This window comes from Bombina bombina, chromosome 6 (assembly GCF_027579735.1).
Source record: "Bombina bombina isolate aBomBom1 chromosome 6, aBomBom1.pri, whole genome shotgun sequence".
Classification (NCBI taxonomy): domain Eukaryota; kingdom Metazoa; phylum Chordata; class Amphibia; order Anura; family Bombinatoridae; genus Bombina; species Bombina bombina.
Window position 1 is genome coordinate 104324961 of NC_069504.1, and position 21357 is coordinate 104346317.

The 21357-nt window shown below is 42.3% G+C and overlaps 1 protein-coding gene across 1 annotated transcript in view; it reads right to left on the reverse strand.

Annotated features, from left to right (window-relative positions):
* The window catches only part of FBXL13 (F-box and leucine rich repeat protein 13), a 478799-nt gene that overhangs the window by 95948 nt on the left and 361494 nt on the right, over positions 1–21357 (reverse strand). Inside the window, exon 18 of the mRNA XM_053716536.1 lies at positions 20081–20164. Coding sequence (XP_053572511.1) covers positions 20081–20164 — 84 coding nt within the window. The remainder of the gene's footprint in view (positions 1–20080; positions 20165–21357) is intronic.

A 21357-nucleotide genomic window follows, 5' to 3' on the forward strand; every position in this document is an offset into this window, starting at 1 on the left:
CTGAAGTTAAACTAACTGGCCTATAGTTGCCAGATTCTTCTCTACTGCCCTTTTTATGAAGAGGTATTACATTTGCTATTTTCCAATCATCTGGGACAGCTCCTGTTAATAGTGACTGATTAAACAGATCAGTTAATGGGACAGTTAGCACTGATCGAAGTTCTTTTAAAACCCTTGGATGAATATTATCAGGACCCACTGCCTTTGTAACATTTATTTTTGATAATGCTAACAAAACCTCATCCTCTGTAAAAAGATTACTGTTAAGCTTGTTTCTATTTTGCGTAGCATCCCTTAATGTAGACATTGTATCTTCACAATCTTTAGTGAAAACAGAACAGAAGTAATCATTGAGACAGTCTGCAATCTGCTTATCTCCTTCTATTATTCTACCATCAACTGATTTCAATGTTACTATTCCTACCTTATTTTTTCTTCTTTCACTGATATATCTAAAGAATGTTTTGTTCCCATGTTTTACTGACTGTGCTATCTTCTCTTCTGCATGAGCTTTAACCTTCCTAATTAACTGCTTAGTCTTTTTTTGTTGGAGTCTCCATATTTTCATATCATCATCTGCTTGTGTATGTCTGTAATTTTTATAAGCTATCTTTTTTGTCTTTACAGCATGTGCTACTTCTTTGGAAAACCAAATTGGTTTCCGCTTTCTTTTACTTTTACAGACATGTCTAATACAGTGTGCGGTTGCATCTAAAATGGCACCTTTCACAAATTCCCACTGTTCTTGAACCCCTGTAATAAGAGTTTTCCCCTTTAAATAGTTTTTTAGGTATTCTCCCATTAATGAAAAATCTGCCGTCCTAAAGTCTAAAACTTTTGTTTTAGTCTGGGTGGACAGTTCCTGAACATGAATACTAAACCAAACAGATTGATGATCACTGGATCCTAAGTTCTCACCTACAGACACATCTGAAACTGTATCACTGTTTGTAAGTATTAGATCTAATATAGCTTCCTTACGAGTTGGTTCCTTGACTAATTGTTCAAGTGATTCCCCTAGCAGAGATTCAAGAATATACCTGCTTCTAGCCGATCTAGCAGAAGGAATCTTCCAGTCTATATCTGGCAAATTAAAGTCCCCCAGTACTATAACCTTACCCTTCATGGTCATTTTGGTTATTTCATCTAATAACAGATTGTACAGTTTTTCATCCTGCAATGGAGGCCTATATACAACCCCTATTCTAAAAACATTGTTATCTCCAATTTCCAAAGTCACCCAAATACTTTCCACCTCATCATTTGTTCCTACAATTTCAGTAACCTTTATATTTTCATTTACATACAAAGCAACTCCTCCACCTTTCTTTCCTACTCTGTTCTTTTTAAATAACCTGTATCCAGGTATGACTATGTCCCAGTCATGCAAATCATTGTACCATGTTTCTGTTATAGCTACTAAATCCAAGTTGTCCCTAGTCATTATTGAAATGAGTTCAGGTAATTTATTTCCTAAGCTGCGAGCATTTGTGCTCATGGCACGAAGAATTTTTCTACTAGAATTTCTAGAATTGTTACTTGGACTAACAGTTTTGGCATGCTGTGGGGGGCAGTTGGATATATTAATGCTACCCCCCTTTATTAGTTTAAATTATTTCTAATAAAGTATTTGAACTCCTCTCCCAGATACTCTGTTCCTTTAGCATCCAAATGCAAGCCATCTCTCCTAAATAACCTAGTATCTTTCCAAACAGAGCTATAATGGCCAATAAAACCAAATCCTCGTTCCCTGCACCACTTATCTAACCAAGAATTAAATGTTGTTATCCGCTCCATCTTTCCTGCTTCCTTGTCATACACAGGTAAAATAGCAGAAAATGATAGAGTTGATGCCACAGTCTCTAAATGATTACCTAGGTCACAAAACTCTTTCTGAACAGCAGCAACATGATTACTAGCCAGATCATTTGTTCCTAAATGAACAATCACATCTAACTCACTTCCCTTTCCTGCTGCCTTAACAATTCTCAAAATACGATTCTTATCCCTGTGAGCAGTAGCTCCTGGAAGACATCTAACCTCCCTTGTTTCTCCTTTACTTTCACCTAAATACACATTCCTTAAAATAGAGTCACCCACTAACAGTCTTTTTCTCAAAAACACATCTGCAGTTCTTTCCTGTGTTATGTTACCTGGAGAATCAGGTGCCAATAGATTTAAATTACCTGTTACAGCTTCAGAGGGCTCAGAAACAGCAATCTCCTCATCACAAGTGTATTCGGCAAGAGCAGCATAGAAGTTTTGCAATGGCAGAGGTTGTGGGCAATGCTTCTGGTCTACTGTTCTAATTCTTCCAGAGCCTACAGTGATCCATCTGCCTCTCCTTGCTGATCTCTGGGGTAGAGGGGCTTCTTTCTGAGGCAGCTTTGTAGAGGTAACAGGTATGTTACTTACCTTAGCTTGAAGTTTAGCTATTTCCTCCCTTAACAGGGAAAACTGCTTACAAACAGGACAGCTCCTAAATCTCCAAAAAGTAGAACGATTAAAAAGTGCAAAACACCCATTGCACTGTATCTGAGACATTTTAAACTATGCAACACTTTAACAATAAGAAAAATATAAGTATTATTTACTACTGAATAAGCCTGAATAACCCTGAATAACTCCTGAAATAACTCAAATATCCTTATGTATTTGATCCTTTTTTAGTTTGATCCCTTTGCTAAGAAGCAGAGCTAAATGTTTAGCAGAGCTAAACAGATCTCTTTAAATACCCTCAGAAAGATAGGGTGGGGTCCCTCCTAATTGCTCACCTATGCAAACAATCTAATTGTTATCTAATTGCAATACTAAAAACCAGAATACAAAAGAATGTAAATTAACTCAAACCTTTAACTATTCAATTTCTGTAGTGAAACTAATTCACAGTTCAGGTCTACCACCTTTAACTATTCAATTTCTGTAGTGAAACTAATTCACAGTTCAGGTCTACCACCTTTCTGAAATAACTCAAATATCCTTATGTATTTGATCCTTTTTTAGTTTGATCCCTTTGCTAAGAAGCAGAGCTATCTTGCACATATCAAGCTATCACTGCGTAGGAGGTCAGAGCTCTTGCACAGATGAAGCTATCACTGTGTAGGAGGTCAGAGCTCTTGCACATATAAAGCTATCACTGTGTAGGAGGTCAGAGCTCTTGCACATATCAAGCTATCACTGTGTAGGAGGTCAGAGCTTTTGCACAGATGAAGCTATCACTGTGTAGGGGGTCAGGGCTCTTGCACATATCAAGCTATCACTATGTAGGAGGTCAGAGCTCTTGCACAGATGAAGCTATCATTGTGTAGGAGGTCAGAGCTCTTGCACAGATGAAGCTATCACTATGTAGGAGGCCAGCGCTCTTGCACATATGAAGCTATCACTGTGTAGGAGGTCAGAGCTCTTGCACATATCAAGCTATCACCGTGTAGGAGGTCAGAGCTCTTGCACATATCAAGCTATTACCGTGTAGGAGGTCAGAGCTCTTGCACATATGAAGCTATCACTGTGTAGGGGGTCAGAACTTGTGCACATATGAAGCTATCACTGTGTAGGAGGGTCAGAGCTCTTGCACATATCAAGCTATCACTGTGTAGGAGATCAGAGCTCTTGCACATATCAAGCTATCACTGTGTAGGAGGTCAGAGCTCTTGCACAGATAAAGCTATCACTGTGTAGGATGTCAGAGCTCTTGCACATATAAAGCTATCACTGGGTAGGAGGTCAGAGCTCTTGCACGGATGAAGCTATCACTGTGTAGGAGATCAAAGCTCTTGCACATATAAAGCTATCACTGGGTAGGATGTCAGAGCTCTTGCACATATCAAGCTATCACTGTGTAGGAGGTCAGAGCTCTTGAACATATCAAGCTATCACTGTGTAGAAGGTAAGAGCTCTTGCACATATAAAGCTATCACTGTGTAGGAGGTCAGAGCTCTTGCACAGATAAAGCTATCACTGTGTAGGAGATCAGAGCTCTTGCACAGATGAAGCTATCACTGTGTAGGAGATCAGAGTTCTTGCACATATCAAGCTATCACTGTATAGGAGGTCAGAGCTCTTGCACATATAAAGCTATCACTGTGTAGGAGGTCAGAGCTCTTGCACATATCAAGCTATCACTGTGTAGGAGGTCAGAGCACTTGCACAGATAAAGCTATCACTGTGTACGAGATCAGAGCTCTTGCACAGAGGAAGCAATCACTGTGTAGGAGGTCAGAGCTCTTGCACAGATGAAACTATCACTGTGTAGGAGGTAAGAGCTCTTGCACAGATGAAACTATCACTGTGTAGGAGGTCAGAGCTCTTGCACAGATGAAGCTACCACTGTGTAGCAGATCAGAGCTCTTGCACAGATGAAGCTATCACCGTGTAGGAGGTCAGAGCTCTTGCACAGATAAAGCTATCACTGTGTAGGAGATCAGAGCTCTTGCACAGATGAAGCTATCACTGTGTAGGAGGTCAGAGCTCTTGCACATATGAAGCTATCACTGTGTAGGAGGTCAGAGCTCTTGCACATATTAAGCTATCAATGTGTAGGAGATCAGAGCTCTTGCACATATTAAGCTATCACTGTGTAGGAGGTCAGAGCTCTTGCACAGATGAAGCTATCACTGTGTATGAGGTCAGAGCTCTTGCACAGATAAAGCTATCACTGTGTAGGAGGTCAGAGCTCTTGCACATATCAAGCTATCACTGTGTAGGAGGTCAGAGCTCTTGCACATATTAAGCTATCAATGTGTAGGAGATCAGAGCTCTTGCACATATTAAGCTATCACTGTGTAGGAGGTCAGAGCTCTTGCACAGATGAAGCTATCACTGTGTAGGAGGTCAGAGCTCTTGCACATATAAAGCTATCACTGTGTAGGAGGTCAGAGCTCTTGCACAGATGAAGCTATCACTATGTAGGGGGTCAGGGCTCTTGCACATATCAAGATATCACTATGTAGGTCAGAGCTCTTGCACAGATGAAGCTATCATTGTGTAGGAAGTCAGAGCTCTTGCACGGATGAAGCTATCACTATGTAGGAGGCCAGCGCACTTTCACATATGAAGCTATCACTGTGTAGGAGGTCAGAGCTCTTGCACATATCAAGCTATCACCGTGTAGGAGGTCAGAGCTCTTGCACATATCAAGCTATCACCGTGTAGGAGGTCAGAGCTCTTGCACATATGAAGCTATCACTGTGTAGAAGGTCAGAGCTCTTGCACATATTAAGCTATCACTGTGTAGGAGGGTCAGAGCTCTTGCACAGATGAAGCTATCACTGTGTAGGAGGTCAAAGCTCTAGCACATATCAAGCTATCACTGTGTAGGAGGTCAGAGCTCTTGCACATATCAAGCTATCACTGTGTAGGAGGTCAGAGCTCTTGCAAAGTTAAAGCTATCACTGTGTAGGAGGTCAGAGCTCTTGCACATATCAAGCTATCACTGTGTAGGAGGTCAGAGCTCTTGCACAGATGAAGCTATCACTGTGTAGGAGGTCAGAGCTCTTGCACAGATGAAGCTATCACTGTGTAGGGGGTCAGAGCTCTTGCACATATGAAGCTATCACTGTGTAGGAGGTCAGAGCTCTTGCACAGATGAAGCTATCACTGTGTAGGAGGGTCAGAGCTCTTGCACGGATGAAGCTATCACTGTGTAGGAGGTCAGAGCTCTTGCACAGATAAAGCTATCACTGTGTAGGAGGTAAGAGCTCTTGCACATATCAAGCTATCACTGTGTAGGAGGTAAGAGCTCTTGCACATATAAAGCTATCACTGTGTAGGAGGTCAGAGCTCTTGCACAGATAAAGCTATCACTGTGTAGGAGATCAGAGCTCTTGCACAGATGAAGCTATCACTGTGTAGGAGGTCAGAGCTCTTGCACATATAAAGCTATCACTGTGTAGGAGGTCAGATCTCTTGCACAGATGAAGCTATAACTGTGTAGGAGGTCAGAGCTCTTGCACAGATGAAGCTATAACTGTGTAGGAGGTCAGAGCTCTTGCACAGATGAAGCTATCACTGTGTAGGGGGTCAGGGCTCTTGCACATATCAAGCTATCACTGTGTAGAAGGTGAGAGCTCTTGCACATATCAAGCTAACATTGTGTAGGAGGTCAGAGCTTGTGCACATATCAAGCTATCGCTGTGTAGGAGGTTAGAGCTCTCATACGAAGCTATTACTCTGTATGAGGTCAGAGCTCTTGCACAGATAAAGCTATCACTGTGTAGGAGATCAGAGATCTTGCACATATAAAGCTATCACTGTGTAGGAGGTCAGAGCTCTTGCACAGATGAAGCTATCACTGTGTAGGAGGTCAGAGCTCTTGCACATATAAAGCTATCACTGTGTAGGAGGTCAGAGCTCTTGCACAGATGAAGCTATCACTGTGTAGGAGGTCAGAGCTCTTGCACAGATGAAGCTATCACTGTGTAGGAGGTCAGAGCTCTTGCACAGATGAAGCTATCACTGTGTAGGAGGTCAGAGCTCTTGCACAGATGAAGCTATCACTGTGAAGGAGGTCAGAGCTCTTGCACATATGAAGCTATCACTGTGTAGGAGGTCAGAGCTCTTGCACATATTAAGCTATCACTGTGTAGGAGGTCAGAGCTCTTGCACAGATAAAGCTATCACTGTGTACGAGATCAGAGCTCTTGCACAGATGAAGCTATCACTGTGTAGGAGGTCAGAGCTCTTGCACAGATGAAACTATCACTGTGTAGGAGGTCAGAGCTCTTGCACACATGAAGCTATCACTGTGTAGGAGATCAGAGCTCTTACACAGATAAAGCTATCACTGTGTAGGAGGTCAGAGCTCTTGCACAGATGAAGCTATCACTGTGTAGGAGGTCAGAGCTCTTACACAGATAAAGCTATCACTGTGTAGGAGGTCAGAGCTCTTGCACAGATAAAGCTATCACTGTGTAGGAGGTCAGAGCTCTTGCACAGATGAAGCTATCACTGTGTAGGAGGTCAGAGCTCTTGCACAGATGAAGCTATCACTGTGTAGGAGGTCAGAGCTCTTGCACATATAAAGCTATCACTGTGTAGGAGGTCAGAGCTCTTTCACAGATGAAGCTATCACTGTGTAGGAGGTCAGAGCTCTTGCACATATCAAGCTATCACTGTGTAGAAGGTGAGAGCTCTTGCACATATCAAGCTAACATTGTGTAGGAGGTCAGAGCTTGTGCACATATCAAGCTATCGCTGTGTAGGAGGTTAGAGCTCTCATATGAAGCTATTACTGTGTAGAAGGTGAGAGCTCTTGCACATATCAAGCTAACATTGTGTAGGAGGTCAGAGCTTGTGCACATATCAAGCTATCGCTGTGTAGGAGGTTAGAGCTCTCATATGAAGCTATCACTGTGAAGGAGGTCAGAGCTCTTGCACATATGAAGCTATCACTGTGTAGGAGGTCAGAGCTCTTGCACATATTAAGCTATCACTGTGTAGGAGGTCAGAGCTCTTGCACAGATAAAGCTATCACTGTGTACGAGATCAGAGCTCTTGCACAGATGAAGCTATCACTGTGTAGGAGGTCAGAGCTCTTGCACAGATGAAGCTATCACTGTGTAGGAGGTCAGAGCTCTTGCACACATGAAGCTATCACTGTGTAGGAGATCAGAGCTCTTACACAGATAAAGCTATCACTGTGTAGGAGGTCAGAGCTCTTGCACAGATGAAGCTATCACTGTGTAGGAGGTCAGAGCTCTTGCACAGATGAAGCTATCACTGTGTAGGAGGTCAGAGCTCTTGCACAGATGAAGCTATCACTGTGTAGGAGGTCAGAGCTCTTGCACATATAAAGCTATCACTGTGTAGGAGGTCAGAGCTCTTTCACAGATGAAGCTATCACTGTGTAGGAGGTCAGAGCTCTTGCACATATAAAGCTATCACTGTGTAGGAGGTCAGATCTCTTGCACAGATGAAGCTATAACTGTGTAGGAGGTCAGAGCTCTTGCACAGATGAAGCTATAACTGTGTAGGAGGTCAGAGCTCTTGCACAGATGAAGCTATCACTGTGTAGGGGGTCAGGGCTCTTGCACATATCAAGCTATCACTGTGTAGAAGGTGAGAGCTCTTGCACATATCAAGCTAACATTGTGTAGGAGGTCAGAGCTTGTGCACATATCAAGCTATCGCTGTGTAGGAGGTTAGAGCTCTCATACGAAGCTATTACTCTGTATGAGGTCAGAGCTCTTGCACAGATAAAGCTATCACTGTGTAGGAGATCAGAGATCTTGCACATATAAAGCTATCACTGTGTAGGAGGTCAGAGCTCTTGCACAGATGAAGCTATCACTGTGTAGGAGGTCAGAGCTCTTGCACATATAAAGCTATCACTGTGTAGGAGGTCAGAGCTCTTGCACAGATGAAGCTATCACTGTGTAGGAGGTCAGAGCTCTTGCACAGATGAAGCTATCACTGTGTAGGAGGTCAGAGCTCTTGCACAGATGAAGCTATCACTGTGTAGGAGGTCAGAGCTCTTGCACAGATGAAGCTATCACTGTGAAGGAGGTCAGAGCTCTTGCACATATGAAGCTATCACTGTGTAGGAGGTCAGAGCTCTTGCACAGATTAAGCTATCACTGTGTAGGAGGTCAGAGCTCTTGCACAGATAAAGCTATCACTGTGTACGAGATCAGAGCTCTTGCACAGATGAAGCTATCACTGTGTAGGAGGTCAGAGCTCTTGCACAGATGAAACTATCACTGTGTAGGAGGTCAGAGCTCTTGCACACATGAAGCTATCACTGTGTAGGAGATCAGAGCTCTTACACAGATAAAGCTATCACTGTGTAGGAGGTCAGAGCTCTTGCACAGATGAAGCTATCACTGTGTAGGAGGTCAGAGCTCTTACACAGATAAAGCTATCACTGTGTAGGAGGTCAGAGCTCTTGCACAGATAAAGCTATCACTGTGTAGGAGGTCAGAGCTCTTGCACAGATGAAGCTATCACTGTGTAGGAGGTCAGAGCTCTTGCACAGATGAAGCTATCACTGTGTAGGAGGTCAGAGCTCTTGCACATATAAAGCTATCACTGTGTAGGAGGTCAGAGCTCTTTCACAGATGAAGCTATCACTGTGTAGGAGGTCAGAGCTCTTGCACATATCAAGCTATCACTGTGTAGAAGGTGAGAGCTCTTGCACATATCAAGCTAACATTGTGTAGGAGGTCAGAGCTTGTGCACATATCAAGCTATCGCTGTGTAGGAGGTTAGAGCTCTCATATGAAGCTATTACTGTGTAGAAGGTGAGAGCTCTTGCACATATCAAGCTAACATTGTGTAGGAGGTCAGAGCTTGTGCACATATCAAGCTATCGCTGTGTAGGAGGTTAGAGCTCTCATATGAAGCTATCACTGTGAAGGAGGTCAGAGCTCTTGCACATATGAAGCTATCACTGTGTAGGAGGTCAGAGCTCTTGCACATATTAAGCTATCACTGTGTAGGAGGTCAGAGCTCTTGCACAGATAAAGCTATCACTGTGTACGAGATCAGAGCTCTTGCACAGATGAAGCTATCACTGTGTAGGAGGTCAGAGCTCTTGCACAGATGAAACTATCACTGTGTAGGAGGTCAGAGCTCTTGCACACATGAAGCTATCACTGTGTAGGAGATCAGAGCTCTTACACAGATAAAGCTATCACTGTGTAGGAGGTCAGAGCTCTTGCACAGATGAAGCTATCACTGTGTAGGAGGTCAGAGCTCTTGCACAGATGAAGCTATCACTGTGTAGGAGGTCAGAGCTCTTGCACAGATGAAGCTATCACTGTGTAGGAGGTCAGAGCTCTTGCACATATAAAGCTATCACTGTGTAGGAGGTCAGAGCTCTTTCACAGATGAAGCTATCACTGTGTAGGAGGTCAGAGCTCTTGCACATATCAAGCTATCACTGTGTAGAAGGTGAGAGCTCTTGCACATATCAAGCTAACATTGTGTAGGAGGTCAGAGCTTGTGCACATATCAAGCTATCGCTGTGTAGGAGGTTAGAGCTCTCATATGAAGCTATTACTGTGTAGGAGGTCAGAGCTTTTGCACATATCAAGCTATCACTGTGTAGGAGGTCAGAGCTCTTGCACATATCAAGCTATCACTGTGTAGGGGGTTAGAGCTCATGCACATATAAAGCTTTCACTGTGTAGGGGGTCAGAGCTCTTGCACATATCAAGCTATCACTGTGTAGGAGGTTAGAGCTCTTGCACATATCAAGCTATCACTGTGTAGGAGGTAAGAGCTCTTGCACATATAAAGCTATCACTGTGTAGGAGGTCAGAGCTCTTGCACAGATGAAGCTATCACTGTGTAGGAGATCAGAGCTCTTGCACATATCAAGCTATCACTGTGTAGGAGGGTCAGAGCTCTTGCACGGATGAAGCTATCACTGTGTAGGAGGTTAGAGCTCTTGCACATATCAAGCTATCACTGTGTAGGAGGTAAGAGCTCTTGCACATATAAAGCTATCACTGTGTAGGAGGTCAGAGCTCTTGCACAGATAAAGCTATCACTGTGTAGGAGATCAGAGCTCTTGCACAGATGAAGCTATCACTGTGTAGGAGGTCAGAGTTCTTGCACAGATGAAGCTATCACTGTGTAGGAGAGCAGAGCTCTTGCACAGATGAAGCTATCACTGTGTAGGAGATCAGAGCTCTTGCACAGATAAAGCTATCACTGTGTAGGAGATCAGAGCTCTTGCACAGATGAAGCTATCACTGTGTAGGAGATCAGAGCTCTTGCACAGATGAAGCTATCACTGTGTAGGAGGTCAGAGCTCTTGCACATATAAAGCTATCACTGTGTAGGAGGTCAGAGCTCTTTCACAGATGAAGCTATCACTGTGTAGGAGGTCAGAGCTCTTGCACATATCAAGCTATCACTGTGTAGAAGGTGAGAGCTCTTGCACATATCAAGCTAACATTGTGTAGGAGGTCAGAGCTTGTGCACATATCAAGCTATCGCTGTGTAGGAGGTTAGAGCTCTCATATGAAGCTATTACTGTGTAGGAGGTCAGAGCTTTTGCACATATCAAGCTATCACTGTGTAGGAGGTCAGAGCTCTTGCACATATCAAGCTATCACTGTGTAGGGGGTTAGAGCTCATGCACATATCAAGCTATCACTGTGTAGGAGGTTAGAGCTCTTGCACATATCAAGCTATCACTGTGTAGGAGGTAAGAGCTCTTGCACATATAAAGCTATCACTGTGTAGGAGGTCAGAGCTCTTGCACAGATGAAGCTATCACTGTGTAGGAGATCAGAGCTCTTGCACATATCAAGCTATCACTGTGTAGGAGGGTCAGAGCTCTTGCACGGATGAAGCTATCACTGTGTAGGAGGTTAGAGCTCTTGCACATATCAAGCTATCACTGTGTAGGAGGTAAGAGCTCTTGCACATATAAAGCTATCACTGTGTAGGAGGTCAGAGCTCTTGCACAGATAAAGCTATCACTGTGTAGGAGATCAGAGCTCTTGCACAGATGAAGCTATCACTGTGTAGGAGGTCAGAGTTCTTGCACAGATGAAGCTATCACTGTGTAGGAGAGCAGAGCTCTTGCACAGATGAAGCTATCACTGTGTAGGAGATCAGAGCTCTTGCACAGATAAAGCTATCACTGTGTAGGAGATCAGAGCTCTTGCACAGATGAAGCTATCACTGTGTAGGAGATCAGAGCTCTTGCACAGATGAAGCTATCACTGTGTAGGAGGTCAGAGCTCTTGCACATATAAAGCTATCACTGTGTAGGAGGTCAGAGCTCTTGCACAGATGAAGCTATCACTGTGTAGGGGGTCAGGGCTCTTGCACATATCAAGCTATCACTGTGTAGAAGGTGAGAGCTCTTGCACATATCAAGCTAACATTGTGTAGGAGGTCAGAGCTTGTGCACATATCAAGCTATCGCTGTGTAGGAGGTTAGAGCTCTCATATGAAGCTATTACTGTGTAGGAGGTCAGAGCTTTTGCACATATCAAGCTATCACTGTGTAGGAGGTCAGAGCTATTGCACATATCAAGCTATCACTGTGTAGGAGGTCAGAGCTCTTGCACATATCAAGCTATCACCGTGTAGGAGGTCAAAGCTCTTGCACATATCAAGGTATCACCGTGTAGGAGGTCAGAACTCTTGCACATATGAAGCTATCACTGTGTAGGGGGTCAGAGCTCTTGCACAGATGAAGCTATCACTATGTAGGAGGTCAGAACTCTTGCACAGATGAAGCTATCACTATGTAGGAGGTCAGCGCTCTTGCACATATGAAGCTATCACTGTGTAGGAGGTCAGAGCTCTTGCACATATCAAGCTATCACCGTGTAGGAGGTCAAAGCTCTTGCACATATCAAGGTATCACCGTGTAGGAGGTCAGAGCTCTTGCACATATGAAGCTATCACTATGTAGGGGGTCAGAGCTCTTGCACATATGAAGCTATCACTGTGTAGGAGGGTCAGAGCACTTGCACAGATGAAGCTATCACTGTGTAGGAGGGTCAGAGCACTTGCACATATGAAGCTATCACTGTGTAGGAGGGTCAGAGCACTTGCACATATGAAGCTATCACTGTGTAGGGGGTCAGAGCTCTTGCACATATGAAGCTATCACTGTGTAGGAGGTCAGAGCTCTTGCACATATCAAGTTATCAATGTGTAGGAGGGCAGAGCTCTTGCACATATGAAGCTATCACTGTATAGGAGGGTCAAAGCTCTTGCACATATCAAGCTATCACTGTGTAGGAGGGCAGAGCTCTTGAACATATCAAGCTTTCAATGTGTAGGAGGGTCAGAGCTCTTGCACATATCAAGCTAACATTGTGTAGGAGGTCAGAGCTTGTGCACATATCAAGCTATCACTGTGTAGGAGGTTAGAGCTCTTGCACATATCAAGCTATCACTGTGTAGGAGGTCAGAGCTCTTGCACATATAAAGCTATCACTATGTAGGAGGCCAGAGCTCTTGCACAGATTAAGCTATCACTGTGTAGGAGGTCAGAGCTTGTGCACATATTAAGCTATCACTGTGTAGAAGGTGAGAGCTCTTGCACATATCAAGCTATCACTCTGTAGGGGGTCAAAGCTCTCATATGAAGTTATCACTGTGTAGGAGGTTAGAGCTCTTGCACATATCAAGCTATTACTGTGTAGGAGGTCAGAGCTCTTGCACATATCAAGCTATCACTATGTAGGAGGTCAGAGCTCCTGCACATATCAAGCTATCACTGTGTAGGAGGTCAGAGCTCTTGCACATATAAAGCTATCACTATGTAGGAGGTCAGAGCTCTTGCACATATCAAGCTATCACTGTGTAGGAGGTCAGAGCTCTTGCACATATCAAGCTATCACTGTGTAGGAGGTCAGAGCTCTTGCACATATCAAGCTATCATTGTGTAGGAGGTCAGAGCTCTTGCACATATAAAGCTATCACTGTGTAGGAGGTCAGAGCTCTTGCACATATCAAGCTATCACTGTGTAGGAGGGTCAGAGCTCTTGCACATATACAGCTATCACTGTGTAGGAGGTCAGAGCTCTTGCACATATCAAGCTATCACTGTGTAGGAGGTCAGAGCTCTTGCACATATCAAGCTATTACTGTGTAGGAGGTCAGAGCTCTTGCAAATATCAAGCTATCACTCTGTAGGGGGTCAGAGCTCTCATATGAAGCTATCACTGTATAGGAGGTCAGAGCTCTTGCACATATCAAGCTATCACTGTGTAGGAGGTAAGAACTCTTGCACATATCAAGCTATCAATGTGTAGGAGGGTCAGAGGTCTTGCACATATAAAGCTATCAATGTGTAGGAGGGTAAGAGGTCTTGCACATATTAAGCTATCACTGTGTAGGAGGCCAGAGCTCTTGCACATATCAAGCTATCACTGTGTAGGAGGGTCAGAGGTCTTGCACATATTAAGCTATCACTGTTTACGAGGTTAGAGCTCTTGCACATATCAATCTATCACTGTGTAGGAGGTCAGAGCTCTTGCACATATAAAGCTATCACTGTGTAGGAGGTCAGAGCTTGTGCACATATAAAGCTATCACTGTGTAGGAGGTCAGAGATCTTGCACATATCAAGCTATCACTGTGTAGGAGGTCAGGTCTCTTGCACATATCAAGCTCTCAAGGTGCAGAAGGGTTAGAGCTCTTGCACATAATAAGATATCACTGTGTAGGAGGGTCAGAGTTCTGAAGTCAACATAATGCTCTCCAGAGTCTCTGGGAAAGGTGTAAAAACTAAAATGTTCAGATTTAAATGACAGGAAAAGCCACAAGCTTGTTTTACAATGCATACTGCTGCCCCTGGTAAAACACCAAAAGAGCCAAAATCTGACTCTTCAAAGAACTGGCTGATAAACCCTTATCTACACCATCTTGAATAAATTGTAAAATCCTTTAGATTTGGAAAGAATCCCAACGGAAACCTATAGTCACACTAAGAATGAAAAACTTTATACACTTTATGTAAAATCTTTCTGGTGATTGGCGTCCTAGCCTGAATAAGCTTGTTGATAACAGACTTCTAAAAACCTTAACGCTCAATTTCTATGCCAACAAATTCAGCGCACTTAAGTCTAGATGCATGAAAGGACCTTGAGACAGAAAATCACTTCACAATGAAAGTCCAGGAGGAAAGCTAGACATCTTAGTTAGCCAAGCAAGAGCAATGAGAATTACTGGAGATCACTCCTGTTGATCCAGAAAGCAGAACAAACAGAGGGAATATGAACATCAAACAAAAAAGACCACAAAACTACCAGAGCATCTATGTGATCTGCTCTAGAATCCCTTAATCCTACACAGTAACTAGGCAGTTTCTGATTCAAACAAGAAGCCATCATATTGATTTCTGGAATCCCTAATAAGCCACAATTTGATTGAAAACTTCTTGGTTTAAGAAGCATTCTTCTGAGAGAAAAGTATGATGACTAAGAAAGTCTGCTTCCCAATCATTGACTCCCGGAATATGAATGGCTGAAATTATACACTGATTTCGTTCTGCCCAAGATAGAATGCGTGAGACCTCCTTCATCACCAGTGAACTCCTGGCTCCCCCCTGATGATTTATATATACCACAGTGGTGACCTTGTTGGATGGAAACCTCAGATAGGTCTCTCTTTTGTGAAGAGGCAAGGTCTAAAGAACTCTGAAGATTACTCAGAGTTCTAACACATTGATTGGTAACCTCGCATCCTGAGGATACCAAACTCCTTGTGCCTTCCCAAACTCCCAGATGGCCTCCCATCCTGGAAGACTGGAATCTCTTGTAATTACTACACAAGAGGAAGGGAGGTCCTTGAATCAGAGACTTGTGAGATATCCACCAAGAGAGATATTGTCTGGTCTTGTAATCTAGACAAATTGACTGATGGATTGGAAGTTGTTTGAAGATGCACACAGGCTCTCTGCAACTTTGTTCTGTGACTCTCTGTCAGAGAATAATGCATAGAAACCGAGTCTATGACCACCTCTAGAAAAGTAACTCTAGTATTTGGAACCGTATTTGGAACCAGAGAACTAATTGGAATATTGATATTCCAGCCACAAGGACTGAGCTTGGACCAAGTAAGGCGCTACTGAAATGCCCTCGATTATTATCACAGACAGGAGAGCTCCCAGAACCTTTGTGAAAACTCTGGTAGCAGTCGCCAAACCGAATTGAGGGGGCAACAAACTGAAAATGTTTTGTTCTGGAAAAGCAAATCTGAGGAATTTGTGATGATTCCTGTGAATGGGAATATGTAGATATGTATCCTTCAGATTGATAATGGTCATGAAATTACCCTTTTGAACCAACAGCAGAATTGTCCAAATTGTTTCCATTTTGAACATAGGTATTCTCAAAAATTGGTTTAGAGTTTTAAAATCTAAAATTGGTCAGAACATGCCTTCCTTCTTTGGCATTATAAAAAGATTGAAAAAGGAACCAAGGCCTTGTTCTGCCAGTGGAACCGGGGCAATCACTCCCATGTATTCCAGGTCCTGTACACATCAAAAGAAGGCTCAGGCCTTTACAGGATTCTTGAAAACTTGAGACAGAAGAAACCTATTCTGTACCCATCCGAGACTATATTTAGTACCCAGGGATCCCGAAAAGATAAGTAGAAGAGGCTTTCTTTGTCTGCTTGGCTTTGTTTTAAAAATTACCTAGTTTCCAGGAAGACTTGGAGGAGTCTGATTTTTGAGTCAAAGAGGGTGAGAACTTCTGATTTCTGGACTGACAACAATAACAAAAACGTCCCTGTCTAAACTTGCCCTTAGAGCGTTTGTAAGAACGCTCCCTTACCACAGCGATAATAGTGTCTAAGTATGGACCAAAGAGGATCTTCCTTGAAAAGGAAGATGTACAATTCTACTCTTTGACACCATATATGCATACCAAGACCAAAGGGTAACCACCCCAGCTAAACAGGCAATGGTAACAGCTTGTTGTGAATTAAAAAAAAAGCCTGTAAAATTGCATTTTTATGATAGGCCTCCAAATTCTTGTTTATGGGTTCTTTGAAGGACGCACTGCCCTCCAACTTAATTGTAGTTCTTTTTGCAAGTATAGAAATGCGCCTTATCTACTTTAGGAATGGATTCCTAAACTTCAGATTTATTGGCAGGAACTGGAAACATCTTCTTGAACTTAGGTGACTTAGAATACACAGAATTCCAGGTTTGCCCCACTCCTTGGAAAAAAACGTCTGGAACTGGAAAAACTTCTGCTGGCTTAGCTGAAGGCTTAAATTACAAATCCAGTTGTTTAACAGACTGGCCCTCAGAGGAAGATGGCTCTTGGACACCAACAGTCAGTAAAACCTCTCTCAATAGTGATTGTAAGTTTTCCAACTTTAAAAGAAAGGAGGAAGATTCCAAATCATGTTCTACAAAGGAATCCTGATCCTCTGATACAATGTCTCCTCTAAAGAATTAGAAGCAGAAGTCTCTGACACTTTATAAAACTGTATTACTTTTTTTTCTTAAGAGGTCCAGCTGAATGCTCAACATCTCCTCAATTGCAGAATGGAGGTAATCCTTGAAGCTCAGTGCACTGTGTAATGGGCACCAACGCACTAAGCAAACAAGAGCTGAGATGGGATCTCTGAAGAAAAAATGGTGCAAACAAAGTTAACTCCAGCGTGCTCATAGAGCTGCAATATAGAGCGCTCCTCTCACCACACAAAAAATAAGTAAGTTATCCCCTCCGGTCCCCCCAGTTAAAAGATTCAGCAACAATAAACCCAGCTGCACTAAAAAGAAAGACAAAAGTTAAAAGAATTGTACCACGCTGAGTCTCTCAAAATTGAATATAGGAACTCCCCACATTGTACCTGTGGGCTTTGTGAGTGTAAAGCTTGTACTTACCTATAAAACACCCACTCTACTGTACTTACCCAGCTGCATCTATCCTGCATCCAGTATATGAGCTTATCCTTGTAAGATAACACTAACTCAGGATCTTGCATAGGAGGTACCCCCGACAAGACCAACAGAAGGAAGCTGCAGGACCAGTCCAAGCAACACCTGTTGCAAGCCGGTGAAGAACTCCCTCAAGAGAATTACTCTCAGTGCCTATGGTACTCCTCTACACCCCTATTTCCTATTATTTTCCCTCTGAGGGGGATATCGGGTCACACAGCAGCTTGAGCACCCTTTTCCACAAAGATAAATCAGCACCTCACCATTTCACCTTTCTCTTGTAAATAGGTAAAAATTAGAACTGAGGGAATCAGGAGGTGGGAGGGATTCAAGTTCTTGGTATGTTGGGTCATTTTTGGCTGCCTCCTGGAGGAGTAGAGTTTAATCCCATATGTCAAAGCTCATGGACTTATGAAAGAAATTTTAAATAAATATGGAAATTTTGTCTGAATAGAAACAAGTGCTTTAATTTCTAGCACAAAGGGGACCATGTTGGTAATATTATAATCCCAAAAAGCCAGTATGGGTCTTTCTTTAAAATTTGGCTAACCTTGATGACAATTTCGTAAGACGCTCACTAACCGTGGTCACCTGGCTATTTTCAATGTTATTTACTAAAGTCTTAACCAAAATATTTATATTTTTTAATTTTTTATTGCAGTCTTCTGATATGTCATTACATTTAAAAATATAATAATCATATTTTTTTGAATAAAGAAAATTTGATAATAGAAGTAAATTGGAAACTTTTATAAAATTGTATGCTCTGTCTGAATCACGAAAGAAACAATTGGGTTTTTATATCCCTTTAATAAAGATATGTCAGCTCATCCTTTATATATTATCAATGGTTTCCAGAAATACCAGTTACAGAAAAATATTAATTTTTGTGCAAATATAATATATTTTTTTATTAATTATATATTTTATTTATTGTATGATCAATCACTCAAGAGTTGCTTTCTCGTCAGTAATCTGGAAAGCAAAGGATGGGACATCAGCATCAATTACTAGATACATCTGAAGACTATACAAATCTTAAAATCAATATTACCCCAAAAGAATAAATCATTGTAAAGCATTTTAAAATGAGCATATGATACAGGGGTGGAACTTCCATTGGTTCAGCAGGTGCAGTGGCATCACGCCCAAGTGCTGGGGTGGGGCCCATAGGAAAAAATATTATTGCAAAGATGTGTTTAATATTAGAGTGCAGTAAGCGGGGTATAGCTAAATTATACTAGTTCCTCAAAGTGCATCATTTGCTAAATTCTCTTCAGGACCCTCCTGAAACCAACAGCCTCTGTCTCTATATAATCTTTGCTGATTTCGCTGCCAGAAAGATTTTACCCTGTATTTTGTAAAAGAAACCTGTGACTGTTTTAACCCACCAAGGAATGTTCAACACCTGACCATTCTCAACCCTGAAATGTCCACACTTTGTCCAGGAATGTTCAGACTGCTATGGAATGATCAAGCTTCATCCATAAATAACAAATCTCCACCCATGAGTACTTAAACCCTGCCCCAGAAGACCCAGACCCCACCCAGCTATACCAAACCCTGCCATAGAATGGTCAAAACACACCCAGGAATAGCTAAATCATGTCCTAGAATGCACAAACCCAAGCAGGAATACTTAAACCCCACCAAAGAATACCTAAACTATGCTCCAAATGCACAAGCTCCACCCAGGAATACCTAAACCCTGCTGTAGAATGCACAAACCCAAGCAGGAATACATGACCCCCACCCAGGAATACCTAAACCATGACCAAAAATGCACAAGCTCCACCCAGGAATCCCTATATCCTGCCCCAGAATGCAGAAGCCCTACCCAAGAATACCTAAACCCTGCTCTAAAATGCACAAACTCTAACCAGAAATACCTAAACTCTGCTCTAGAATGCACAAACCCAAGCAGGAATACTTGAACCCCACCCAAGAATACCTAAACAATGCCCCAAACAAGGCTCACCCAAGGAATACCTATATCCTGCCCCAGAATGCAGAAGACCCAACCAAAAATACCTAAACCCTTTCCCCAAAATGCACAAGCCCAACCCAGGAATACCTAAAATGCACAAGCTTTGACCAGAGATGAAAAAGTTCTGCTCCAAGCCATCGCAACCCCATCCCTGGACCACCCAACTCTGCACCCTTATCACACATACCCATATCACACATACTCTGACCTGCTTTTCCCAGAATTATAAAATAAAATCTGAGAGAAAGAGAAGCATCATAATATTAAACAAATACATCAAACAAACACATTGTAGCATCATTTGTATTAATAGACACTATAAACTGGACATTATATAGAAGAAAAATATATTCATTCAAAAATATATACCCTGTACATCAGATGACGTTTTCACATTAAGTGTGGCTAACCCCGACAGCTGCAAACCACATTACTGCCCACTGCCTCCTGGACAGAGGCATGTAGTAATAGTGCATCTCTCTGCTTTCAGCGAGACCCACGCTATTATCAGGCTAAAAACCCCTTAAGGACACGACGCACAGGTTAAGTCCATGTCATTAAGGAGTTAAAGAAATAACTCTAGGTTGTAAGCTCTTTGGAGCAGGTCAAGTCTAATATCAGGATTGTTTTAGTGTAATGTAATTTATGACCCCACAACTGTGCTCTGAGGAATACCATAAAGCTGTATAAATAAGAAATAATAAGCATAATTCAAAACATACCTGAATTCCAATATCTGAGATTCCAGGGCATTCTGATACAATGAGTTCTTTTATCTTGCTATTTGCCCCAAGAACTGATAATCCCTGCAAAAAGACACACTTTAATGAAATTGTACCTTAAAGGGACACTGAACCCAATTTTTTTCTTTCTTTCGTGATTCAGATAGAGCATGCAATTTTAAGCAACTTTCTAATTTACTCCTATAATCAAATTTTCTTCGTTCTCTTGCTATCTTTATTTGAAAAAGAAGGCATCTAAGCTTTTTTTTTGTTCAGACCTCTGGACAGCACTTTTTTTATTGGTGGATGAATGTATCCGCCAATCAGCAAGAACAACCCAGGTTGTTCACCAAAAATGGGCCGGCATCTAAACTTACATTCTTGCATATCAAATAAAGATACCAAGAGAATGAAGAAAATTTGATAATAGGAGTAAATGAGAAAGTTGCTTAAAATGTCTATCTGAATCACGAAAGAAAAAAACATAATTTATGCTTACCTGATAAATTCCTTTCTTCTGTAGTGTGATCAGTCCACGGGTCATCATTACTTCTGGGATATTACTCCTCCCCAACAGGAAGTGCAAGAGGATTCACCCAGCAGAGCTGCATATAGCTCCTCCCCTCTACGTCACTCCCAGTCATTCGACCAAGGACCAACGAGAAAGGAAAAGCCAAGGGTGAAGTGGTGACTGGAGTATAAATTAAAAAATATTTACCTGCCTTAAAAACAGGGCGGGCCGTGGACTGATCACACTACAGAAGAAAGGAATTTATCAGGTAAGCATAAATTATGTTTTCTTCTGTTAAGTGTGATCAGTCCACGGGTCATCATTACTTCTGGGATACCAATACCAAAGCAAAAGTACACGGATGACGGGAGGGATAGGCAGGCTCTTTATACAGAAGGAACCACTGCCTGAAGAACCTTTCTCCCAAAAATAGCCTCCGAGGAAGCAAAAGTGTCAAATTTGTAAAATTTGGAAAAAGTATGAAGCGAAGACCAAGTTGCAGCCTTGCAAATCTGTTCAACAGAGGCCTCATTCTTGAAGGCCCAAGTGGAAGCCACAGCTCTAGTAGAATGAGCTGTAATTCTTTCAGGAGGCTGCTGTCCAGCAGTCTCATAAGCTAAACGAATTATGCTACGAAGCCAAAAAGAAAGAGAGGTAGCGGAAGCTTTTTGACCTCTCCTCTGCCCAGAGTAAATGACAAACAGAGAAGACGTTTGTCGAAATTCCTTAGTTGCCTGTAAGTAAAATTTTAGGGCACGGACTACAT